General features: G+C 43.2%; 1 protein-coding gene across 1 annotated transcript in view; it reads right to left on the bottom strand.

The window, feature by feature from the left end:
- Positions 1 to 682, bottom strand: part of LOC139419207 (C-X-C chemokine receptor type 1-like) — a 2,785-nt gene extending 2,103 nt beyond the window's left edge. Inside the window, exon 1 of the mRNA XM_071169192.1 lies at positions 656 to 682. Within this exon, the coding sequence (XP_071025293.1) occupies positions 656 to 682 (27 nt within the window). The remainder of the gene's footprint in view (positions 1 to 655) is intronic.
- Positions 683 to 21,070: the final 20,388 nt, after the last annotated feature.

Genomic DNA, 21,070 nt, shown 5'->3' with positions numbered 1-21,070 from the left:
AACCTCCGTCCCACTCTCAAATCTCTGGAAGACTGAAACAGGTTTCCCTCAAGAATTTCCTTGTATTTAGCGCCCATTCATCATTCCTTCAATTCTGACCAGTTTCCCAGTACCTGCCGATAAAAACATCCCCACAGCATGATGCTGCCACCACCATGCGAGATGGTGGAGTTGCGCCAGACATAACATTTTCCTTGATGGCCAAAAAGCTCTATTTGACCAGAGTACCTTCTTCCATATGTTTTGGGAGTCTCCCACAATGCTTTTAGGCAAACACCAAACTTGTTAACTTATGTTTTTCTTTAAGAAATTGCTTTTTTTCTGGCCACTCTTCCATAAAGGTCAGGTCTGTGGAGTGTACAGCTTAAAGAGGTCCTATGGACAGATACTCCAATCTCAGCTGTGGAGCTTTGCAGCTCCTTCAGGGTTATCTTTGGTCTCTTTGTTGCTCTCCTGATTAATGCCCTCCTTGCCCGGTCCGTGAGTTTTGGTGGGCGGCCCTCTCTTGGCAGGTTTGTTGTGGTGCCATATTCGTAATTTTTTTTTGTAATGGAATATAATTTCTAATTTATAAGGTCCGTGGGATGTTCAAAGTTTGGCAATTTTTTTTATAGCCCAACCCTGATCTGTAGTTCTCCACAACTTTGTCCATGACCTGTTTGAAGAGCTCCTTGGTCTTCATGTTGCCCTTGTTTAGTGGTGTTGCAGACTCTGGGGCCTTTCAGAACAAGTGAATGTATATACTGAGATCATGTGACAGATCATGTGACACTTAGATTGCACACAAGTGGACTTTATTTAATAACTAATTATGTGACTTCTGAAGGTAATTGGTTGCACCAGATCTTATTTAGGGGCTTCATAGCAAAGGGATATGCACGCACCATTGTTCCATGTAGAATTATTTTGAATTTCTTGAAACAAGTTATTTTTCTAATTTCACTATAATTTGGACTTTTTTGTGTATGTCCATTACATGAAATCCAAATAAAAATCAATTTAAATTACAGGTTGTAATGCAACAAAATAGGAAAAACACCAAAGGGGATGAATACTTTTGCAAGGCACTGTAACTACTGTTAAGATATCCTGGTTGTACAATGACTTGCAGTGTAATACAACAATTCTGCCCTGTCTGATATGGTGTAGAGATACTGGTTTCGTTTGAGTGTGCACCTGTGCGTGTCCTTGTCTCTGTTTGTACTTTTGTGTGTGTGTGCATAGAAATGCTGACTTAATTGATGACAATGTCTGTGTTGGCATTTTGTCAGGGCCAGGTGACTGATGACTTGACTGTTGGCCTTAATCATCTACATCAAGCTGTGTGAATTGAGTATGGTTATTTGAATGTCAGCCATACTCATAGCTTGTATCGGTAGAATTCTGCAAGTCACCATTGTTATAGACACGTTTGTAATCAAAACTGGTTGTCTTTGTTCTTTCCCAGAATTGTGTTCCCTCTGGTTTCTGTTAAGTGTTTCCCTTCTCTCTCTCTCTCTCTCTCCCTCTCTAACTCACCCAGAGAACCTGTTTCTGCTGTGAGAGTGGTGGCCAACAACACAGGAGACTTAGTGGAGTTCAATGGAACCACTGAGCCTCTACATCTCCATATCAGCTGTGAGTATGTCAAGCATTGCCTGACTCTTTACAGTGATTTGGGAGTGACACAATAACATAGCTTCAATCATATTGCCAATGATGTATGATTTATCATGATCAATTGATTTTGCTCAAAAACACATAGGCACAAGAACTGTTCGTCGGGAGCTTTATGAAATGGGTTTCCATGGTCGAGCAGACGTACTTAAGCCTAAGATAACCATGCGCAATGCCAAGCATCGGCTGGAAATTTAGAGGGGTTGGGTTAAATGCAGATGACACATTTCAGTTGAAGGCATTCAGTTATACAACTGATTAGGTACCCCCTTTCCCTATCCCTTCATCTGCTGTGGTGTAAAAGTCAAAGGTGTAAAGGTGACCTTGTAAAGGTGACCTTGTGTGTGTCGAGGTGTGTTACTCTCTCTCAGGTGGGTTTTGGGTTCTAGTCCCAGATACATTATAACATATCTGTTGTGTTTGACACCTGTGTTGTATCAATGTATATTTACAGTGGGGCAAAAAAGTATTTAGTCAGCCACCAATTGTGCAAGTTCTCCCACTTAAAAAGATGAGGGAGGCCTGTAATTTTCGTCATAGGTACACTTTAACTATGACAGACAAAATGAGGGAAAGAAATCCAGAAAATCACATTGTAGGATTTTTAATGAATTTATTTGCAAATTATGGTGGAAAATAAGTATTTGGTCACCTACAAACAAGCAAGATTTCTGGCTCTCACAGACCTCTTTAAGAGGCTCCTCTGTCCCCCACTCGTTACCTGTATTAATGGCACCTGTTTGAACTTGTTATCAGTATAAAAGACACCTGTCCACAACCTCAAACAGTCACACTCCAAACTCCATTATGGCCAAGACCAAAGAGCTGTCAAAGGACACCAGAAACAAAATTGTAGACCTGCAACAGGCTGGGAAGACTGAATCTGCAATAGGTAAGCAGCTTGGTTTGAAGAAATCAACTGTGGGAGCAATTATTAGGAATTGGAAGACATACAAGACGACTGATAATCTCCCTCGATCTGGGGCTCCACGCAAGATCTCACCCCGTGGGTTCAAAATGATCACAAGAACGGTGAGCAAAAATCCCAGAACCACACAGTTCAGGAAGTCTCTCCAGCGCCTCAACCAGCCCAACCGGGGTTACCTCTACCCGTCCCGTCCGGATCCAGTCCCAGTGGGACCCAGTACTCCTAGGGAGTATGATGGGACGGCAGCACAGTGCTAGGGGTTCCTTTTACAACTGGACCTATGCCACCATTCACCCAGCTCCTTCGGGAAGGGAGAGAGTGTGCGCCCTCGTCTCATGCCTCTCGGGGAGAGCTCTGGAGTGGGAAAACGCTGCATTCTCCCCACCCGGCGTTTTCCCACTCCAGAGCTCTCCCCGAGAGGCATGAGACGAGGGTGGACACTCTCTTGGACCACTTCGAGGAATTCACCCGAAGGGAGAGCACCGGGGGAACAGCTCTTCCATTTGAGGCAGGGGACAAGGAGAGCACAAGAGTTTGCGCTGGATTTCCGGACCTTGGCCGCCGGAGCGGGATGGAACGACAGGGCCCTCATTGACCACTACCGATACCGACACAGAGGAGGATCAGACTCCCATTCTCCCGGCCTCCTGCCTGGTAGCGCTGGTCGTGTGGGAGCTGGACGTGGACATAGAGCAGGGGTTGCGTACAGAGCCCGCTCCACTCCAGTGTCCCGTCAGGCGTCGGTACATTCCGTCTGCTGTCCGTGACCAGTTGTTCTATTGGGCCCACACATCTCCCTCCTCTGGTCATCCGGGGATCGGTCGGACGGTGCGCTGTCTGACTGGGAAGTACTGGTGGCCCACCTTGGCTAAGGACGTGAGGGTTTATGTTTCCTCCTGCTTGGTGTGCGCCCAGTGTAAGGCTCCTAGACACCTGCCCAGAGGTAAGCTACATGCCTTACCCATTCCACAACGGCCTTGGTCACACCTGTCGGTGGTGTGACCAAGGCCTCCTCCTTCACATGGTAACACCACGAACCTGGTTGTTGTGGATAATTTTTCTAAGTCCTGTCGTCTCCTCCCTCTGCCCGGTCTCCCTAGGGGCCTACAAACTGCGGGGGCCCTGTTTACACACGTCTTTCGGCACTACATGGTGCCTGAGGATATAGTGTCTGATCGAGGTCCCAAGTTCACTTCGAGAGTCTGGAGGGCGTTCATGGAATGTCTGGGGGTCTCGATCAGCCTCACCTCGGGTTTTCACCCGGCTTTCTAGCCATAGCCTCTCCATTTTTCTATTATCCATTTGTTTTGTCTTGTTCCATTCACACCTGGTTTGCATTCCCCAATCACACTACATGTATTTATTCCTCTGTTCCCCCTCATGTCTTTGTGTGAAATTATTTGTGTGCTAAGTGTTGTACGCACTAGGCTAAGCATTTGTTATTCTCCGTGTGTTTTCACAAAGCTTATTTGTATTGCTATACATTTCTGTTGCGTGACATTTGTGCGTGCTATACACTTTGCCTTGTTGGCTGGAGGTTTTTGACGCAGCTGCGTCAGTCTGTATATCTCTCCTGCCGTAATAAAGTGTGCGCCTGTCCACAACTCTCTGCTCTCCTGCACCTGACTTCATCTCAAGTACAGGGACCAGGGACCCTGGGCATCTTTCTTTTGTTGTTTTTCAGAGTCAGTAGAAAGGCATCTTTAGTGTCTTAAGTTTTCATAACTTCGACCTTAATTACCTACCGTCTGTAAGCTGTTAGTGTCTTAACGACCCTTCCACAGGTGCATGTTCATTAATTGTTTATGGTTCATTGAACAAGCATGGGAAACAGTGTTTAACCCCTTTACAATGAAGATCTGTGAAGTTATTTGGATTTTTACGAATTATCTTTGAAACACTGGGTCCTGAAAAAGAGACGTTTCTTTTTTTTTTTTAGTTTATATATATATACACTACCGTTCAAATGTTTGGGGTCACTTAGAAATGTTTTTGTTTTTGAAAGAAAAGTACATTTTTTGTCCGTTAAAATAACATCAAATTGATCAGAAATACAGTGTAGACATTGTTCATGTTGTAAATGACTGTTGTCGCTGGAAACGGCAGATTTTTGTTATGGAATATCTACATAGGCGTACAGCTGCCAATTATCAGCAACCATCACTCCTGTGTTCCAATGCCACGTTGTTTAAGCTAATCCAAGTTTATCATTTGAAAAGGCTAATTGATCATTAGAAAACCCTTTTGCAATGATGTTAGCACAGCTGAAAACTGTAGTGCTGATTAAAGAAGTAATAAATCTGGCCTTTTTTGGACTAGTTGAGTAGGCTAAAGAAGCATCAGCATTTGTGGGATCAATTACAGGCTCAAATTGACCAGAAATAAGGCACTTTCTTCTAAAACTCATCAGTCTATTCTTGTTCTGAAAAATGAAAGCTATTCCATGCGAGAAATTGCCAAGAAACTGGAGATCTGGTACAACACTGTGTACTACTTCCTTCACATAACAGCACAAATTGGCTCTAACCAGAATAGAAAGAGGAGTGGGAGGTGCACAACTGAGCAAGAGGACATAATATTGTCTAGTATGAGAAACAGACACCTCACAAGTCCTCAACTTGCAGCTTCATTAAATAGTACCATCAAACCACCAGTCTCAACGTCAACAGTGAAGAGGTGACACCGGGATGCTGGCCTTCTAGGCAGAGTTCCTCTGTCCAATGTCAGTGTTCTGTGCTCATCTTAATCTTTTATTTTTATTGGCCAGTCTGAGATATGGCTTTTTCTTTGCAACTCTGCCTAGAAGGCCAGCATTCCAGAGTCGCCACTTCACTGTTGATGTTGAGACTGGTGTTTTGAGGGTACTATTTAATGAACACAGGAGTGATGGTTGCTGATAATGGACCTCTATACGCCTTTGTAGATATTCCATAACAAAAATCTGCCGTTTCCAGCGACAGTAGTGATTTACAACATGAATAATGTCTACACATCAATTTGATGTTATTTTAAAGGACAAAAAATGACATTTCTAAGTGACCCCAAATGTTAATAAAACATGTGTGGAAAAGTGCAGGGGTCTGAATACTTTCTGAATGCACTGTATGTATATATAATGTAACAAAAAAGCTGCTTGACTGTTGGTATGAGGTTCTTACTGTGTGAGTTTTCGCCAGGTTTAATGGGACCCATGTCATCCAAAACTTTGACTCAAGTTTGGCAAAAATAATCTAGATGCACCTGGATAATCAAGACTTTTGGAAGAATGTTCTACAGGGAGATTATTCAAAAGTCTCTTGGTGAGATGGTTCCCATTATGCCTGGTGAAAACCAAATACTGCATTCCACAGTAAGAACCTCATAACTACGGTCAAGCATGTGTAACAGATGTATATTGTACTCTCCTTGTGTTGTTTTCTCCAAGTAAATCACATCAGCCAGTGGTCCCAGTTGAGCATCATTTATTTCTGTTGCTGTTGTTAAATGGGAAACAGCACATTAGTTGTGCAGGGCTTAACGATATTGATGGGTGTCGATGTAAAAATCTGTAGCATGAAGACAACTGTGTTAGCAGTGGGCTTCTGTGACCATTACATCAGTGTATGCTAGCTAACACACTTATTTACAGCAATCATATGCCAAAGCACATCCCAGAAAACTCCTCAATCCCTAACAGGTACCATATACACACACATGTATAAATCAGTAATGTGCAGCAAACTTGTACACATTGTAAAATATAAAATGTAAAACAGTATTCAGAATGTGACCTGCCCCTTGCATCACATTTTCATACTGGGAAGACCTGACCTGACGTTCAAGCGAATGCTTGAACATTAAATACACCTTTCTTTAGAGGCAAGTGGAAACATAACCAACCCTGTTACACATGGTAGTGGTATTGTGATGGTTTGGGGATTAATTAATGGAAGGAACTATGAATTCTACAGAAGAATATCAGTGCATCTGGCTGTGAGCTGAAGCTGAAGCGCAGATGAGTCATGCAGCAAGACAATGACGCAAAACATAATTTGATGTTTTGGTAATCCCAATTGAAATGTTGTGGCAGGATTTAAAACGAGCAGTACATGCTTGAAAACACCCAAAAGTCTCTGAGTTAAAGCAGTTATTTTTGCTAGGTAAAGCCCCGCCTTATCTCAGCTCACTGGTCACCATAGCAGCACGCACCCACGCGCTCCAGCAGGTATATTTCACTGGTCTCCCCCAAAGCCAATTCCTCGTTCGGCCGCCTTTCCTTCAAGTTCTCTGCTGCCAATGACTGGAACAAACTGCAAAAATCACTGAAGCTGGAGACTCATATCTCCCTCATTAGCTTTAAGCACCAGCTGTCAGAGCAGCTCACAGATCACTGCACCTGTACAGAGTTCATCTGTAAATAGCCCATCCAACTACCTCATCCCCATACTGTTATTTATTTTGCTACTGTGCACACCAGTATCTCTACTTGCACACTCATCTTCTGCACGTCTATCACTCCAGTGTTTAATTGCTACATTGTAATTATTTTGCCACTATGGTCTATTTATTGCCTTTTTGCCTTGTATATAGGCTTTTTCTATTGTATTATTGACTGTATGTTTGTTTATTCCATGTGTAACTCTGTGTTGTTGTTTGTGTCGCACTGCTTTGCTTTATCTTGGCCAGGTCGCAGTTGTAAATAAGGACTTGTTCTCAACTAATCTACCTGGCTAAATAAAGGTGAAATAAATGTTTTTTTTTAATTACGCATGGAAGAGTGGGCCAAAATTACTCCACAATGATGTGAGAGACTGATCAACAACTACAGGAAGCGTTTAGTTGCAGTGATAAGTGGCAGAACTGCTAAGTATCCTCTGTTGTGGGTTCTCATCCTGGTGCTGCTCAACTTTACTACAGGTAAAGTGGACAATAAGCTCATTCTGTAAATATATTGATGCATATTTGCGCTTTATGGTACAAACACTCTATTAAATAAGTAACAGGTTGTTCAAATGTCTCTTTTCGGTTGATGCACTATAGTTTGTTTGCAGTCATTGCAGGTAAAGGTGGAACAACCAGTTATTGAGTGTAAAGGGGCAATTACTTTAGGTGTTGTATAACTTTTTTTATTAAATAAATAAAATAAGTGACAATGTGACGATCGTCGTTGGAATGAGGTGAGGACCAAAGCGCAGTGTGGTGGGTGTTCATCATATATTTAATAAACCGAGAACACTAAACAAAATAACCATGGAGAAACGAAACTGCCTCTGATTGAGAACCATACCAGGCCAAACGCAAAACACAACATAGAAAAAGGAACATAGACAACCCACCCAACTCACACCCTGACCATACTAAAACAAAGACATAACAAAAGAACTAAGGTCTCCGGCCGCAAAACCTGAACCTATATGGGAGGGTCTGGGTGGGTGTCTGTCCGTGGTGGCGGCTCTGGTGCGGGACGTGGACCCCACTCCACCATAGTCTTTGTCCGCCTCCTAACCTACCTCCGTGAACTAAGGTCAGAACGTGACAATCAATTTCTTTATATTTTTTTGTAAACTCAGGTTCCCTTGATCTAATATTGGGTTTTGGTTGAAGATCTGATAACATTCGGTTTCAAAACTATGCAGAAATACAGAACATCAGAAAGGGGGCAAATACTTTTCCAAGGCGCTGTAAGTGTTTTCTTGACAGGTTCAATGTGAACAGTGTCTTATGAGCCCACGTTGCCTCAGTCACTGTAGATAGATCATGAGTTTCAACAGGGTCAGAGAACCTATATCCGGCCTCATTGGCCATGTACCATCCAGCATCCTCCCAGGATTCATACAGGACAGACAGAGTTGATCAGATTTACAGTAAACCATAATCAACATGAAACCAACCCCGTGTGTCAACAAAAAATACAGTGGGAAAAGGGTACTTGGGCAAAACAGGGCGTGGGTAGTTGAGTAGGTGTGTGTGAGTGTTTTCTGTCGGCAGGTAGGGTGGGTTGGTACATTGGAATCACCTGACAATTTGTTGATTAAGAGGAGACTCTGACTGTGCAGTATCAACATGGTTGGATTTACCAAGAAGTCTGGACAGTCATAGGAAAGTTCATTTCTGATCCGTGGTGTTTGATAAGTGGCAGAACTATGGAGTATCCTCTGGTGTGGGTTCTCATCCTGGTGCTGCTCAACTTCACTACAGGTAAAGAGGACAAAACGCTCATTCTGGAAAGATATTGATGCCTATTTGTGCTTTATGGTACATACACTTGATTAAATAAGTAACAGGTTGTTCATGTCTCTGTTTGGATGATGCACTTCAGTCAAACAGTATCAAGTCAGAAAGATGAAGGTTTCTATTTATCTGACATTGACAACCAATGTCTAGAGTAGACACTATAAATAGATAGTAGGTCATGTTGTAAATTGTGCTTTCAACTTGAAGGCACTAATTTAAACAAAAGTTGTATTTCTGTTAAAGAGCCAGAGTCTAAAGATTTGATTCATATCAAGTAAAATATTTTAGAAAACTTTAAAGAAATTTGTACTGATTAAAAATATCTCAAAACATGAACTAAACTCATCAATCCATCCTCTTCTAGATGTCTCTGGCCAGGTGGTGGTTCCCTCGATGAACCCCTTAGCTGTGGGCAGTAATGTCACCCTGAACCTAGTTCCTCAAAGCCCCATCAACATAGGGACCTGGTCATATGAAACTACAACCATCGTACTTTTCTATCCTGGTGGCAGTAGTGTGAGTACAAGTTATCGAGGCAGAGTCTTATTCTCCTCCTCAGAGCTGTCCATAAGCTCTCTCCAACTCAACGACTCAGGACGATATACCGTGCAGGGAATGGAGCCAGTCCTGAATGCTGTGGTGACTTTGTCTGTCCGGGGTAAGGAACTGACCTCTGCCTGTCTGTTGATCTTTCTACAATGGTAGACTCTCACTCACTGGCACGCATCATCACTTATGCGCACACACACTCACCTGCACACTTACTTACCCATTCACATACCTTCTTCCATGCAGGTTCACATGCAAACATGCTCACCTGCACACTTGCCCATTCACATACCTTCTTCCATGCAGGTTCACATGCAAACACGCTCACCTGCACACTTGCCCATTCACATACCTTCTTCCATGCAGGTTCACATGCAAACATGCTTGCACATCAGTGAAGGCTGTTGAGGGAAGGACAGCTAATAATAATGGCTGGAATTGAGTGTAATAAAGTGAATGGAATGGTATCAAACACATGAAAACCATGTTTTTGATACCATTCCATTTACTTCATTCCAGCCATTATTATGAGCTGTTCCCCCTCAGCAGTCTCCACTGATGCGCATTACCTATCAATAATTAATCTCTGTCATAATAATAAAAGTTATTTCATGACATGGAAAGCTAACACTTAAATGTGTCAATGTTTTCTGAAGCCATAGTGTAGTTGGCCTACATCATACCCTTGAAAAGAATGAAACTGAACAGATCACAGAGTATGAGCAAATTGTTCGCTTACATTTCAGATAAGAAGTACACAAGATGTTTTATGTGTGTGCAAAGGGCTCTACAATGCTCAATCCTATAACTTGGTCTCTATGATAAGTAAATCAAATAAAATAGCATATTTAGATTTCCAAAATAAGTTTTACAGTGTGAAACAAATCTAAACAATATGGTTGTTATTCTACTCTCTCACCCACAGAGCCCATTTCAAATGTGACTCTAAGGGCCAACGCCACTGATCTAGTGGAATTGAACGACACTGCCATGTTCACCTGCTCTGTCTCGTCTGGCACCTCCCTCTCCTACCGCTGGCTGAATGGCAGCTCAGAGGTCACAGCCAGTGACAGAGTTCGCCTTGGTGGTGGGAACAGCACTCTCACCATAATCAGTGTGACACGATACGATGATGGGCCGTTCAGATGTGAGGTCATCAACGGAATCAGCAACGGCACCAGCCAGCCCATTGGCCTCAATGTTAGATGTGAGTATCAGAGTATGCAGTATACTGTACATTGATCATACACAACAGACATGGATTGTACCTTATCATTGACAGCCAGCATTCCATGCAATGATGTAATATGCCTGTTTTCATCCCAAACCATTCCTCTGTGATCACATGATCCAGGTCATTATTTGCATGGATCATTCGTACACTGTGTTTAGTTCCTCAGCATGCACAATAGAGCAGGATGGAAACATATTCTAGGTAATGTTTACCCAACACTTCATTTGTATTTGTTCCTCCCATAGATGGCCCAAGTAACCTCACCATGATGGTAGTTCCTGAGATGACCATAGGACATACAGCCTACAAGACGGGCTCTGACATCACTCTGTCCTGCTCCGCTCAGTCCAAACCCGCTGAGTCCTACAAGTGGAGGTTTAATGGGACGTTCCTCAACGAGCAAAGCCCACAGCTCAGCCTGCAGAACACGAAGGCGAACCAGACAGGAAGATACTCCTGCTTAGCCTACAACTATGTCACAATCCAATTTGCCAATATAAACACAATGATAAAGATTGTGGGTGAGGCAACATTCATCGTTACGAAATGTCATATAGTTGGTAGTGAATATTAGATTATTGATGGTTATGAATACAATGTTTTATCATGGTATTTGTTTTACCACCGATCGAGTGAAGTACTCTTCCTCTTCTTTTACCATAGAGCCGATATCAGCGGTTTCGTTGAACCGCGATGGGAAGCCACCGATACTGGATCAGTCGTTCACTCTGCGGTGTGAGGTGACTGGACCTGTAGACTACATTCACTGGCTGATTAACGGCCAGGCCATCTCCCTAAACAACAGAACATTCTTCTCTACGGACAACAAGACAATGGTTATCAATCCAATCCAGTTTTCTGACAATGGAGAATATCTCTGTGAGGCCTTTAATGCTGTCAGCAACCTGACCAGCATGACTTTCAAGCTTGTGGTAAACTGTGAGTATTACAAGAGCTGGTCATCTTTGTCTGATAAAAACAATTCAGTGGCCATGTAGTTAAGAGTATCCGCCCTGAGATATGAAGGTTGGGAGCTTGATCCTTGGATGAGTCATACCAAAGACTGTAAAAATGTGACCCAATGTGTCTTTACTTGGCACTCATCATTAAGGAGATAGATTGGGGCGTAAGGGCCTGTGATAGACTAGCGTCCTGTCCAGGGGATGTACTTACACATCAAGCTGCAACACGCTACAGAAACAGGATATACTGTAGGCTCCTGCTCCTAGGAGCTCCTTCTCCAATAAGCCAACTTAAACTAAAACAAGGATTGTGGAAGGCTGCTTACTTACTAATCTTTGTCAAAATAGTCAAACCATAAGATTAACCATACTGTCCTGTGTTTAACAGTTGGACCAGAGAGGCCTGCTATAACTACTCCGGATATAGCAATTACAGGACACATTGTGTCCTTCAACTGCTCTGCCTCCTCTCAGCCTCTCAGCCAGTTCAGCTGGTTCTTCAATGGATCCCAGGTGGCGACTGGCTCAGTGTATGAGACGGGCCCACTGACCTTAGCCAGTCATGGGGAATACACCTGTGTGGCCTTCAACAACATCACTTGTAGAAATAGCACTGTCTCAAAGATGCTCACTGTTGTTGGTGAGTCAGTAACTGCTGCTTAAAATCAAGGGACTAAAAGTTTATTTACTTTATGTACATTTGATTTTAGATACAATATATGTGCTGTTGAACCTACAGTATAATAAAATGGAAGTTGAGATAAAAGTGCTGAAAAACACATTGATCTGCTTCCACAGCACCTGTGACCATGACCATGGTGAAAGTCATTGGAGCCCAGCCAATACTGAACGAGAGATTCTCTCTGACCTGTGGCACCGCTGGAACGGTTTACTCCATTCAGTGGATGAGGAACGGCTGGCCTCTGTATGCTGACAACAGAACAGACTTCTCTATGAACAACAATACACTGACATTATACTCTGTCCAGCATTCTGACAACGGAGACTATCAGTGTTCTGCCTTCAACCCCTTCAGCAACATGACCAGCCCATACTACAAACTGATCGTCAACTGTGAGTAGGCATTAACAAGTTCAACTTTGACCCCATGTCCTGAGGTAGAATCTTATTGAACATCCTTTATAAATATTGTAGTAAAGGCAATATGATGGTTTGGATCCCACCTCTTAAATCATCTGACATACGTTGGTAACCTTTGACCTTCTGGCCAATGACAGATGTTGGGTTTAACTCACATGTGTCAAACTCATTCCACAGAAGGCTGGGTGTCAGCGGGTTTTTCGATCCTCCCTTGAACTTGATTGATGTATTAAGGTCCCTTATTAGTAAGGAACTTCCCAAACCTGGTTGTCGAGTTCTCAATTGAAAGGAAAAACCAGAAACCAGCAGACACAAGGATCTCCGTGGAATTAATTTGACGCACCTGGTCTAACTGATTGTCTATTGTATCATAGATGGACCGGAGATGCCTATAATAACAGGACCAGCATTTGGAGAAACAGGACACAGCGTGACCTTCAACTGCTCTGCCTCCTCTCAGCCTCTCAGCCAGTTCAGCTGGTTCTTCAATGGCTCCCAGGTGGCGACCGGCTCAGTGTATGAGACGGGCCCACTGACCTTAGCCAGTCATGGGGAATACACCTGTGTGGCCTTCAACAACATCACTTGCAGAAATAGCACTGTCTCCAAGATGCTCACTGTTGTTGGTGAGTCAGTAATTGCTACTTAAAATCAAGGGGAAACATGTCTTTACTTGGTGTTTGTTTGGTTTTAGAGTCAACATACTTGCTGTTGAACCTACAGTATAATAAAATGGAAGTTCAGATAAAAGTCCTGAAAAAAACCCTTTGATATGCTTCCACAGCAACAGTGACCGTGACCATGGTGAAAGTAATTGGAGCCCAGCCAATACTGAACGAGAGATTCTCTCTGACCTGTGGCACCGCTGGAACGGTTTACTCCATTCAGTGGATGAAAAACGGCTGGCCTCTGTATGCTGACAACAGAACAGACTTCTCTATGAACAACAATACACTGACATTCAACTCATTACAGCATTCTGACAAGGGAGACTATCAGTGTTCTGCCTCCAACCCCTTCAGCAACATGACCAGCCCAGAATACAGACTGATCGTCAACTGTGAGTTGTTATTAACAAGTTCAACTTTGACCCCATGGCCTGAGGTGGAATCTTTTTGAACTTCCTTTATGCATATTGTAGTAAAGTCAATGTGATGGTTTGTAACCGACCTCTTATACCATCTGACATTTGTTGATGACGTTTGACCTTCTGGCCAATGACAGATGTTGGGTTTAACTCACATGTGTCAAACTCATTCCACAGAAGGCTGGGTGTCAGCGGGTTTCGATCCTCCCTTGAACTTGCTTGATTTATTAAGGTCCCTTACTAGTAAGGAACTCCCCAAACCTGGTTTACTGTGTCTCAAATGAAAGGAAAAAAACAAAAACCAGCAGACACTAGGAACTCCGTGGAATTCATTTGACACACTTGGTCTAACTGATTGTCTTTTGTATCATAGTTGGACCGGAGTTGCCAATAATAACAGGACCAGCATTAGGAGAAACAGGACACAGCGTGACCTTCAACTGCTCTGCCTCCTCTCAGCCTCCCAGCCAGTTCAGCTGGTTCTTCAATGGATCCCAGGTGGCGACTGGCTCAGTGTATGAGACGGGCCCACTGACCTTAGCCTGTCATGGGGAATACACCTGTGTGGCCTTCAACAACATCACTTGCAGAAACAGCACTGTCTCCAAGATGCTCACTGTTGTTGGTGAGTCAGTAACTGCTACTTAAAATCAAGTGACTAAAAGTTTTTTTAACTTTGTGTACATTTGATTTCAGATACAGTATACTTGCTGTTGAACCTACAGTATAATAAAATGGAAGTTTAGATAAAAGTGCTGAAAAAAACCTTTGATATGCTTCCACAGCAACAGTGACCATGACCATGGTGAAAGTCATTGGAGCCCAGCCAATACTGAACGAGAGATTCTCTCTGACCTGTGGCACCGCTGGAACGGTTTACTCCATTCAGTGGATGAGGAACGGCTGGCCTCTGTATGCTGACAACAGAACAGACTTCTCTATGAACAACAATACACTGACTTTCAACTCTGTCCAGGATTCTGACAACGGAGACTATCAGTGTTCTGCCTCCAACCCCCTCAGCAACATGACCAGCACAGAATACAGACTGATCGTCAACTGTGAGTACTTATTAACAAGTTCAACTTTGACCCCATGGCCTGAGGTGGAATCTTTTTGAATTTCCTTTATGCATATTGTAGTAAAGTCAATGTGATGGTTTGGATCCCACCTCTTATACCATCTGACATACGTTGATGATGTTTGACCTTCTGGCCAATGACAGATATTGGGTTTAACGCACATGTGTCAAACTAATTCCACAGAAGGCCGGGTGTCAGCTGGTTTTTCAAACCTGACTTGAACTTGATTTACATATTAACGTACCTTATTAGTAAGGAACTCCCCAAACCTGGCTGTCTCGGTCTCAATTGAAAGGAAAAAACAAAAACCAGCAGACACTAGTTCCTCCTTGGAGTGAACTTGACACAACTGGTCTAACTGATTGTCTATTGTATCATAGATGGACCGGAGATGCCTATAATAACAGGACCAGCATTTGGAGAAACAGGACACAGCGTGACCTTCAACTGCTCTGCCTCCTCTCAGCCTCTCAGCCAGTTCAGCTGGTTCTTCAATGGATCCCAGGTGGCGACTGGCTCAGTGTATGAGATGGGCCCACTGACCTTAGCCTGTCATGGGGAATACACTTGTGTGGCCTTCAACAACATCACTTGTAGAAATAGCACTGTCTCAAAGATGCTCACTGTTGTTGGTGAGTCAGTAACTGCTGCTTAAAATCAAGGGACTAAAAGTTTATTTACTTTGTGTACATTTGATTTTAGATACAGTATACTTGCTGTTGAACCTACAGTATAATAAAATGGAAGTTGAGATAAAAGTGCTGAAAAACCCTTTGATATGCTTCCACAGCAACAGTGACCATGACCATGGTGAAAGTCGTTGGAGCCCAGCCAATACTGAAGGAGAGATTCTCTCTGACCTGTGGCACCGCTGGAACGGTTTACTCCATTCAGTGGATGAGGAACGGCTGGCCTCTGTATGCTGACAACAGAACAGACTTCTCTATGAACAACAATACACTGACATTCAACTCATTACAGCATTCTGACAATGGAGACTATCAGTGTTCTGCCTCCAACCCCCTCAGCAACATGACCAGCCCAGAATACAGACTGATCGTCAACTGTGAGTTGTTATTAACAAGTTTAAATTTGACCCCATGGCCTGAGGTGGAATCTTTTTGAATTTCCTTTTTTAATATTGTAGTAAAGTCAACGTGATGGTTTGGATCCCACCTCTTATACCATCTGACATTTGTTGATGACGTTTGACCTTCTGGCCAATGACAGATGTTGGGTTTAACTCACATGTGTCAAAGTCATTCCACAGAAGGCTGGGTGTCAGCGGGTTTCGATCCTCCCTTGAACTTGCTTGATTTATTAAGGTCCCTTACTAGTAAGGAACTCCCCAAACCTGGTTTTCTGTGTCTCAAATGAAAGGAAAAAACAAAAACCAGCAGAAACTAGGGCCTCCATGGAATTAATTTGACACAACTGGTCTAACTGATTGTCTTTTGAATCATAGATGGACCGGAGATGCCTATAATAACAGGACCAGCATTAGGAGAAACAGGACACAGCGTGACCTTCAACTGCTCTGCCTCCTCTCAGCCTCTCAGCCAGTTCAGCTGGTTCTTCAATGGATCCCAGGTGGCGACTGGCTCAGTGTATGAGACGGGCCCACTGACCTTAGCCTGTCATGGGGAATACACCTGTGTGGCCTTCAACAACATCACTTGCAGAAACAGCACTGTCTCCAAGATGCTCACTGTTGTTGGTCAGTCAGTAACTGCTGCTTAAAATCAAGGGACTAAAAGTTTATTTACTTTGTGTACATTTGATTTTAGATACAGTATACTTGCTGTTGAACCTACAGTATAATAAAATGGAAGTTGAGATAAAAGTGCTGAAAAAACCTTTGATATGCTTCCACAGCAACAGTGACCATGACCATGGTGAAAGTCATTGGAGCCCAGCCAATCCTGAATGAGAGATTCTCTCTGACCTGTGACACTGCTGGAACCATTTACTCCATTCACTGGATGAAGAACGGCTGGCCTCTGTATGCTGACAACAGAACAGACTTCTCTATGAACTACAATACACTGACCTTCAACTCTGTCCAGGATTCTGACAACGGAGACTATCAGTGTTCTGCCTCCAACACCCTCAGCAACATGACCAGCCCAGAATACAGACTGATCGTCAACTGTGAGTAGTTATTAACAAGTTCAACTTTGACCCCATGGCCTGAGGTGGAATCTTTTTGAATTTCCTTTATGCATATTGTAGTAAAGTCAATGTGATGGTTTGTATCTCACCTCTTAAACAATCTGACATACGTTGATGATGTTTGACCTTCTGGCCAATGACAGATATTGGGTTTAACGCACATGTGTCAAACTAATTCCACAGAAGGCCGGGTGTCAGCTGGTTTTTCAAACCTGACTTGAACTTGATTTACATATTAACGTACCTTATTAGTAAGGAACTCCCCAAACCTGGCTGTCTCGGTCTCAATTGAAAGGAAAAAACAAAAACCAGCAGACACTAGTTCCTCCTTGGAGTGAACTTGACACAACTGGTCTAACTGATTGTCTATTGTATCATAGATGGACCGGAGATGCCTATAATAACAGGACCAGCATTTGGAGAAACAGGACACAGCGTGACCTTCAACTGCTCTGCCTCCTCTCAGCCTCTCAGCCAGTTCAGCTGGTTCTTCAATGGATCCCAGGTGGCGACTGGCTCAGTGTATGAGATGGGCCCACTGACCTTAGCCTGTCATGGGGAATACACTTGTGTGGCCTTCAACAACATCACTTGTAGAAATAGCACTGTCTCAAAGATGCTCACTGTTGTTGGTGAGTCAGTAACTGCTGCTTAAAATCAAGGGACTAAAAGTTTATTTACTTTGTGTACATTTGATTTCAGATACAGTATACTTGCTGTTGAACCTACAGTATAATAAAATGGAAGTTGAGATAAAAGTGCTGAAAAACCCTTTGATATGCTTCCACAGCAACAGTGACCATGACCATGGTGAAAGTCATTGGAGCCCAGCCAATCCTGAATGAGAGATTCTCTCTGACCTGTGACACTGCTGGAACCATTTACTCCATTCACTGGATGAAGAACGGCTGGCCTCTGTATGCTGACAACAGAACAGACTTCTCTATGAACTACAATACACTGACCTTCAACTCTGTCCAGGATTCTGACAACGGAGACTATCAGTGTTCTGCCTCCAACACCCTCAGCAACATGACCAGCCCAGAATACAGACTGATCGTCAACTGTGAGTAGTTATTAACAAGTTCAACTTTGACCCCATGGCCTGAGGTGGAATCTTTTTGAATTTCCTTTATGCATATTGTAGTAAAGTCAATGTGATGGTTTGTATCTCACCTCTTAAACAATCTGACATACGTTGATGATGTTTGACCTTCTGGCCAATGACAGATATTGGGTTTAACGCACATGTGTCAAACTAATTCCACAGAAGGCCGGGTGTCAGCTGGTTTTTCAAACCTGACTTGAACTTGATTTACATATTAACGTACCTTATTAGTAAGGAACTCCCCAAACCTGGCTGTCTCGGTCTCAATTGAAAGGAAAAAACAAAAACCAGCAGACACTAGTTCCTCCTTGGAGTGAACTTGACACAACTGGTCTAACTGATTGTCTATTGTATCATAGATGGACCGGAGATGCCTATAATAACAGGACCAGCATTTGGAGAAACAGGACACAGCGTGACCTTCAACTGCTCTGCCTCCTCTCAGCCTCTCAGCCAGTTCAGCTGGTTCTTCAATGGATCCCAGGTGGCGACTGGCTCAGTGTATGAGATGGGCCCACTGACCTTAGCCTGTCATGGGGAATACACTTGTGTGGCCTTCAACAACATCACTTGTAGAAATAGCACTGTCTCAAAGATGCTCACTGTTGTTGGTGAGTCAGTAACTGCTGCTTAAAATCAAGGGACTAAAAGTTTATTTACTTTGTGTACATTTGATTTCAGATACAGTATACTTGCTGTTGAACCTACAGTATAATAAAATGGAAGTTGAGATAAAAGTGCTGAAAAACCCTTTGATATGCTTCCACAGCAACAGTGACCATGACCATGGTGAAAGTCGTTGGAGCCCAGCCAATACTGAAGGAGAGATTCTCTCTGACCTGTGGCACCGCTGGAACGGTTTACTCCATTCAGTGGATGAGGAACGGCTGGCCTCTGTATGCTGACAACAGAACAGACTTCTCTATGAACAACAATACACTGACATTCAACTCATTACAGCATTCTGACAATGGAGACTATCAGTGTTCTGCCTCCAACCCCCTCAGCAACATGACCAGCCCAGAATACAGACTGATCGTCAACTGTGAGTTGTTATTAACAAGTTTAAATTTGACCCCATGGCCTGAGGTGGAATCTTTTTGAATTTCCTTTTTTAATATTGTAGTAAAGTCAACGTGATGGTTTGGATCCCACCTCTTATACCATCTGACATTTGTTGATGACGTTTGACCTTCTGGCCAATGACAGATGTTGGGTTTAACTCACATGTGTCAAACTCATTCCACAGAAGGCTGGGTGTCAGCGGGTTTCGATCCTCCCTTGAACTTGCTTGATTTATTAAGGTCCCTTACTAGTAAGGAACTCCCCAAACCTGGTTTTCTGTGTCCCAAATGAAAGGAAAAAACAAAAACCAGCAGAAACTAGGGCCTCCATGGAATTAATTTGACACAACTGGTCTAACTGATTGTCTTTTGAATCATAGATGGACCGGAGATACCTATAATAACAGGACCAGCATTAGGAGAAACAGGACACAGCGTGACCTTCAACTGCTCTGCCTCCTCTCAGCCTCTCAGCCAGTTCAGCTGGTTCTTCAATGGATCCCAGGTGGCGACTGGCTCAGTGTATGAGACGGGCCCACTGACCTTAGCCTGTCATGGGGAATACACCTGTGTGGCCTTCAACAACATCACTTGCAGAAACAGCACTGTCTCCAAGATGCTCACTGTTGTTGGTCAGTCAGTAACTGCTGCTTAAAATCAAGGGACTAAAAGTTTATTTACTTTGTGTACATTTGATTTTAGATACAGTATACTTGCTGTTGAACCTACAGTATAATAAAATGGAAGTTGAGATAAAAGTGCTGAAAAAACCTTTGATATGCTTCCACAGCAACAGTGACCATGACCATGGTGAAAGTCATTGGAGCCCAGCCAATACTGAATGAGAGATTCTCTCTGACCTGTGACACTGCTGGAACCATTTACTCCATTCACTGGATGAAGAAAGGCTGGCCTCTGTATGCTGACAACAGAACAGACTTCTCTATGAACTACAATACACTGACTTTCAACTCTGTCCAGGATTCTGACAACGGAGACTATCAGTGTTCTGCCTCCAACACCCTCAGCAACATGACCAGCCCAGAATACAGACTGATCGTCAACTGTGAGTAGTTATTAACAAGTTCAACTTTGACCCCATGGCCTGAGGTGGAATCTTTTTGAATTTCCTTTATGCATATTGTAGTAAAGTCAATGTGATGGTTTGTATCTCACCTCTTAAACAATCTGACATACGTTGATGATGTTTGACCTTCTGGCCAATGACAGATATTGGGTTTAACGCACATGTGTCAAACTAATTCCACAGAAGGCCGGGTGTCAGCTGGTTTTTCAAACCTGACTTGAACTTGATTTACATATTAACGTACCTTATTAGTAAGGAACTCCCCAAACCTGGCTGTCTCGGTCTCAATTGAAAGGAAAAAACAAAAACCAGCAGACACTAGTTCCTCCTTGGAGTGAACTTGACACAACTGGTCTAACTGATTGTCTATTGTATCATAGATGGACCGGAGATGCCTATAATAACAGGACCAGCATTTGGAGAAACAGGACACAGCGTGACCTTCAACTGCTCTGCCTCCTCTCAGCCTCTCAGCCAGTTCAGCTGGTTCTTCAATGGATCCCAGGTGGCGACTGGCTCAGTGTATGAGATGGGCCCACTGACCTTAGCCTGTCATGGGGAATACACTTGTGTGGCCTTCAACAACATCACTTGTAGAAATAGCACTGTCTCAAAGATGCTCACTGTTGTTGGTGAGTCAGTAACTGCTGCTTAAAATCAAGGGACTAAAAGTTTATTTACTTTGTGTACATTTGATTTTAGATACAATATATGTGCTGTTGAACCTACAGTATAATAAAATGGAAGTTGAGATAAAAGTGCTGAAAAATCCCTTTGATATGCTTCCACAGCAACAGTGACCATGACCATGGTGAAAGTAATTGGAG

Source organism: Oncorhynchus clarkii, chromosome 2, assembly GCF_045791955.1.
Source record: "Oncorhynchus clarkii lewisi isolate Uvic-CL-2024 chromosome 2, UVic_Ocla_1.0, whole genome shotgun sequence".
Taxonomy (NCBI): domain Eukaryota; kingdom Metazoa; phylum Chordata; class Actinopteri; order Salmoniformes; family Salmonidae; genus Oncorhynchus; species Oncorhynchus clarkii.
The sequence above is the reverse complement of the archived record's forward strand: the minus strand, read 5'-3'. Positions and strand labels throughout refer to the sequence as shown.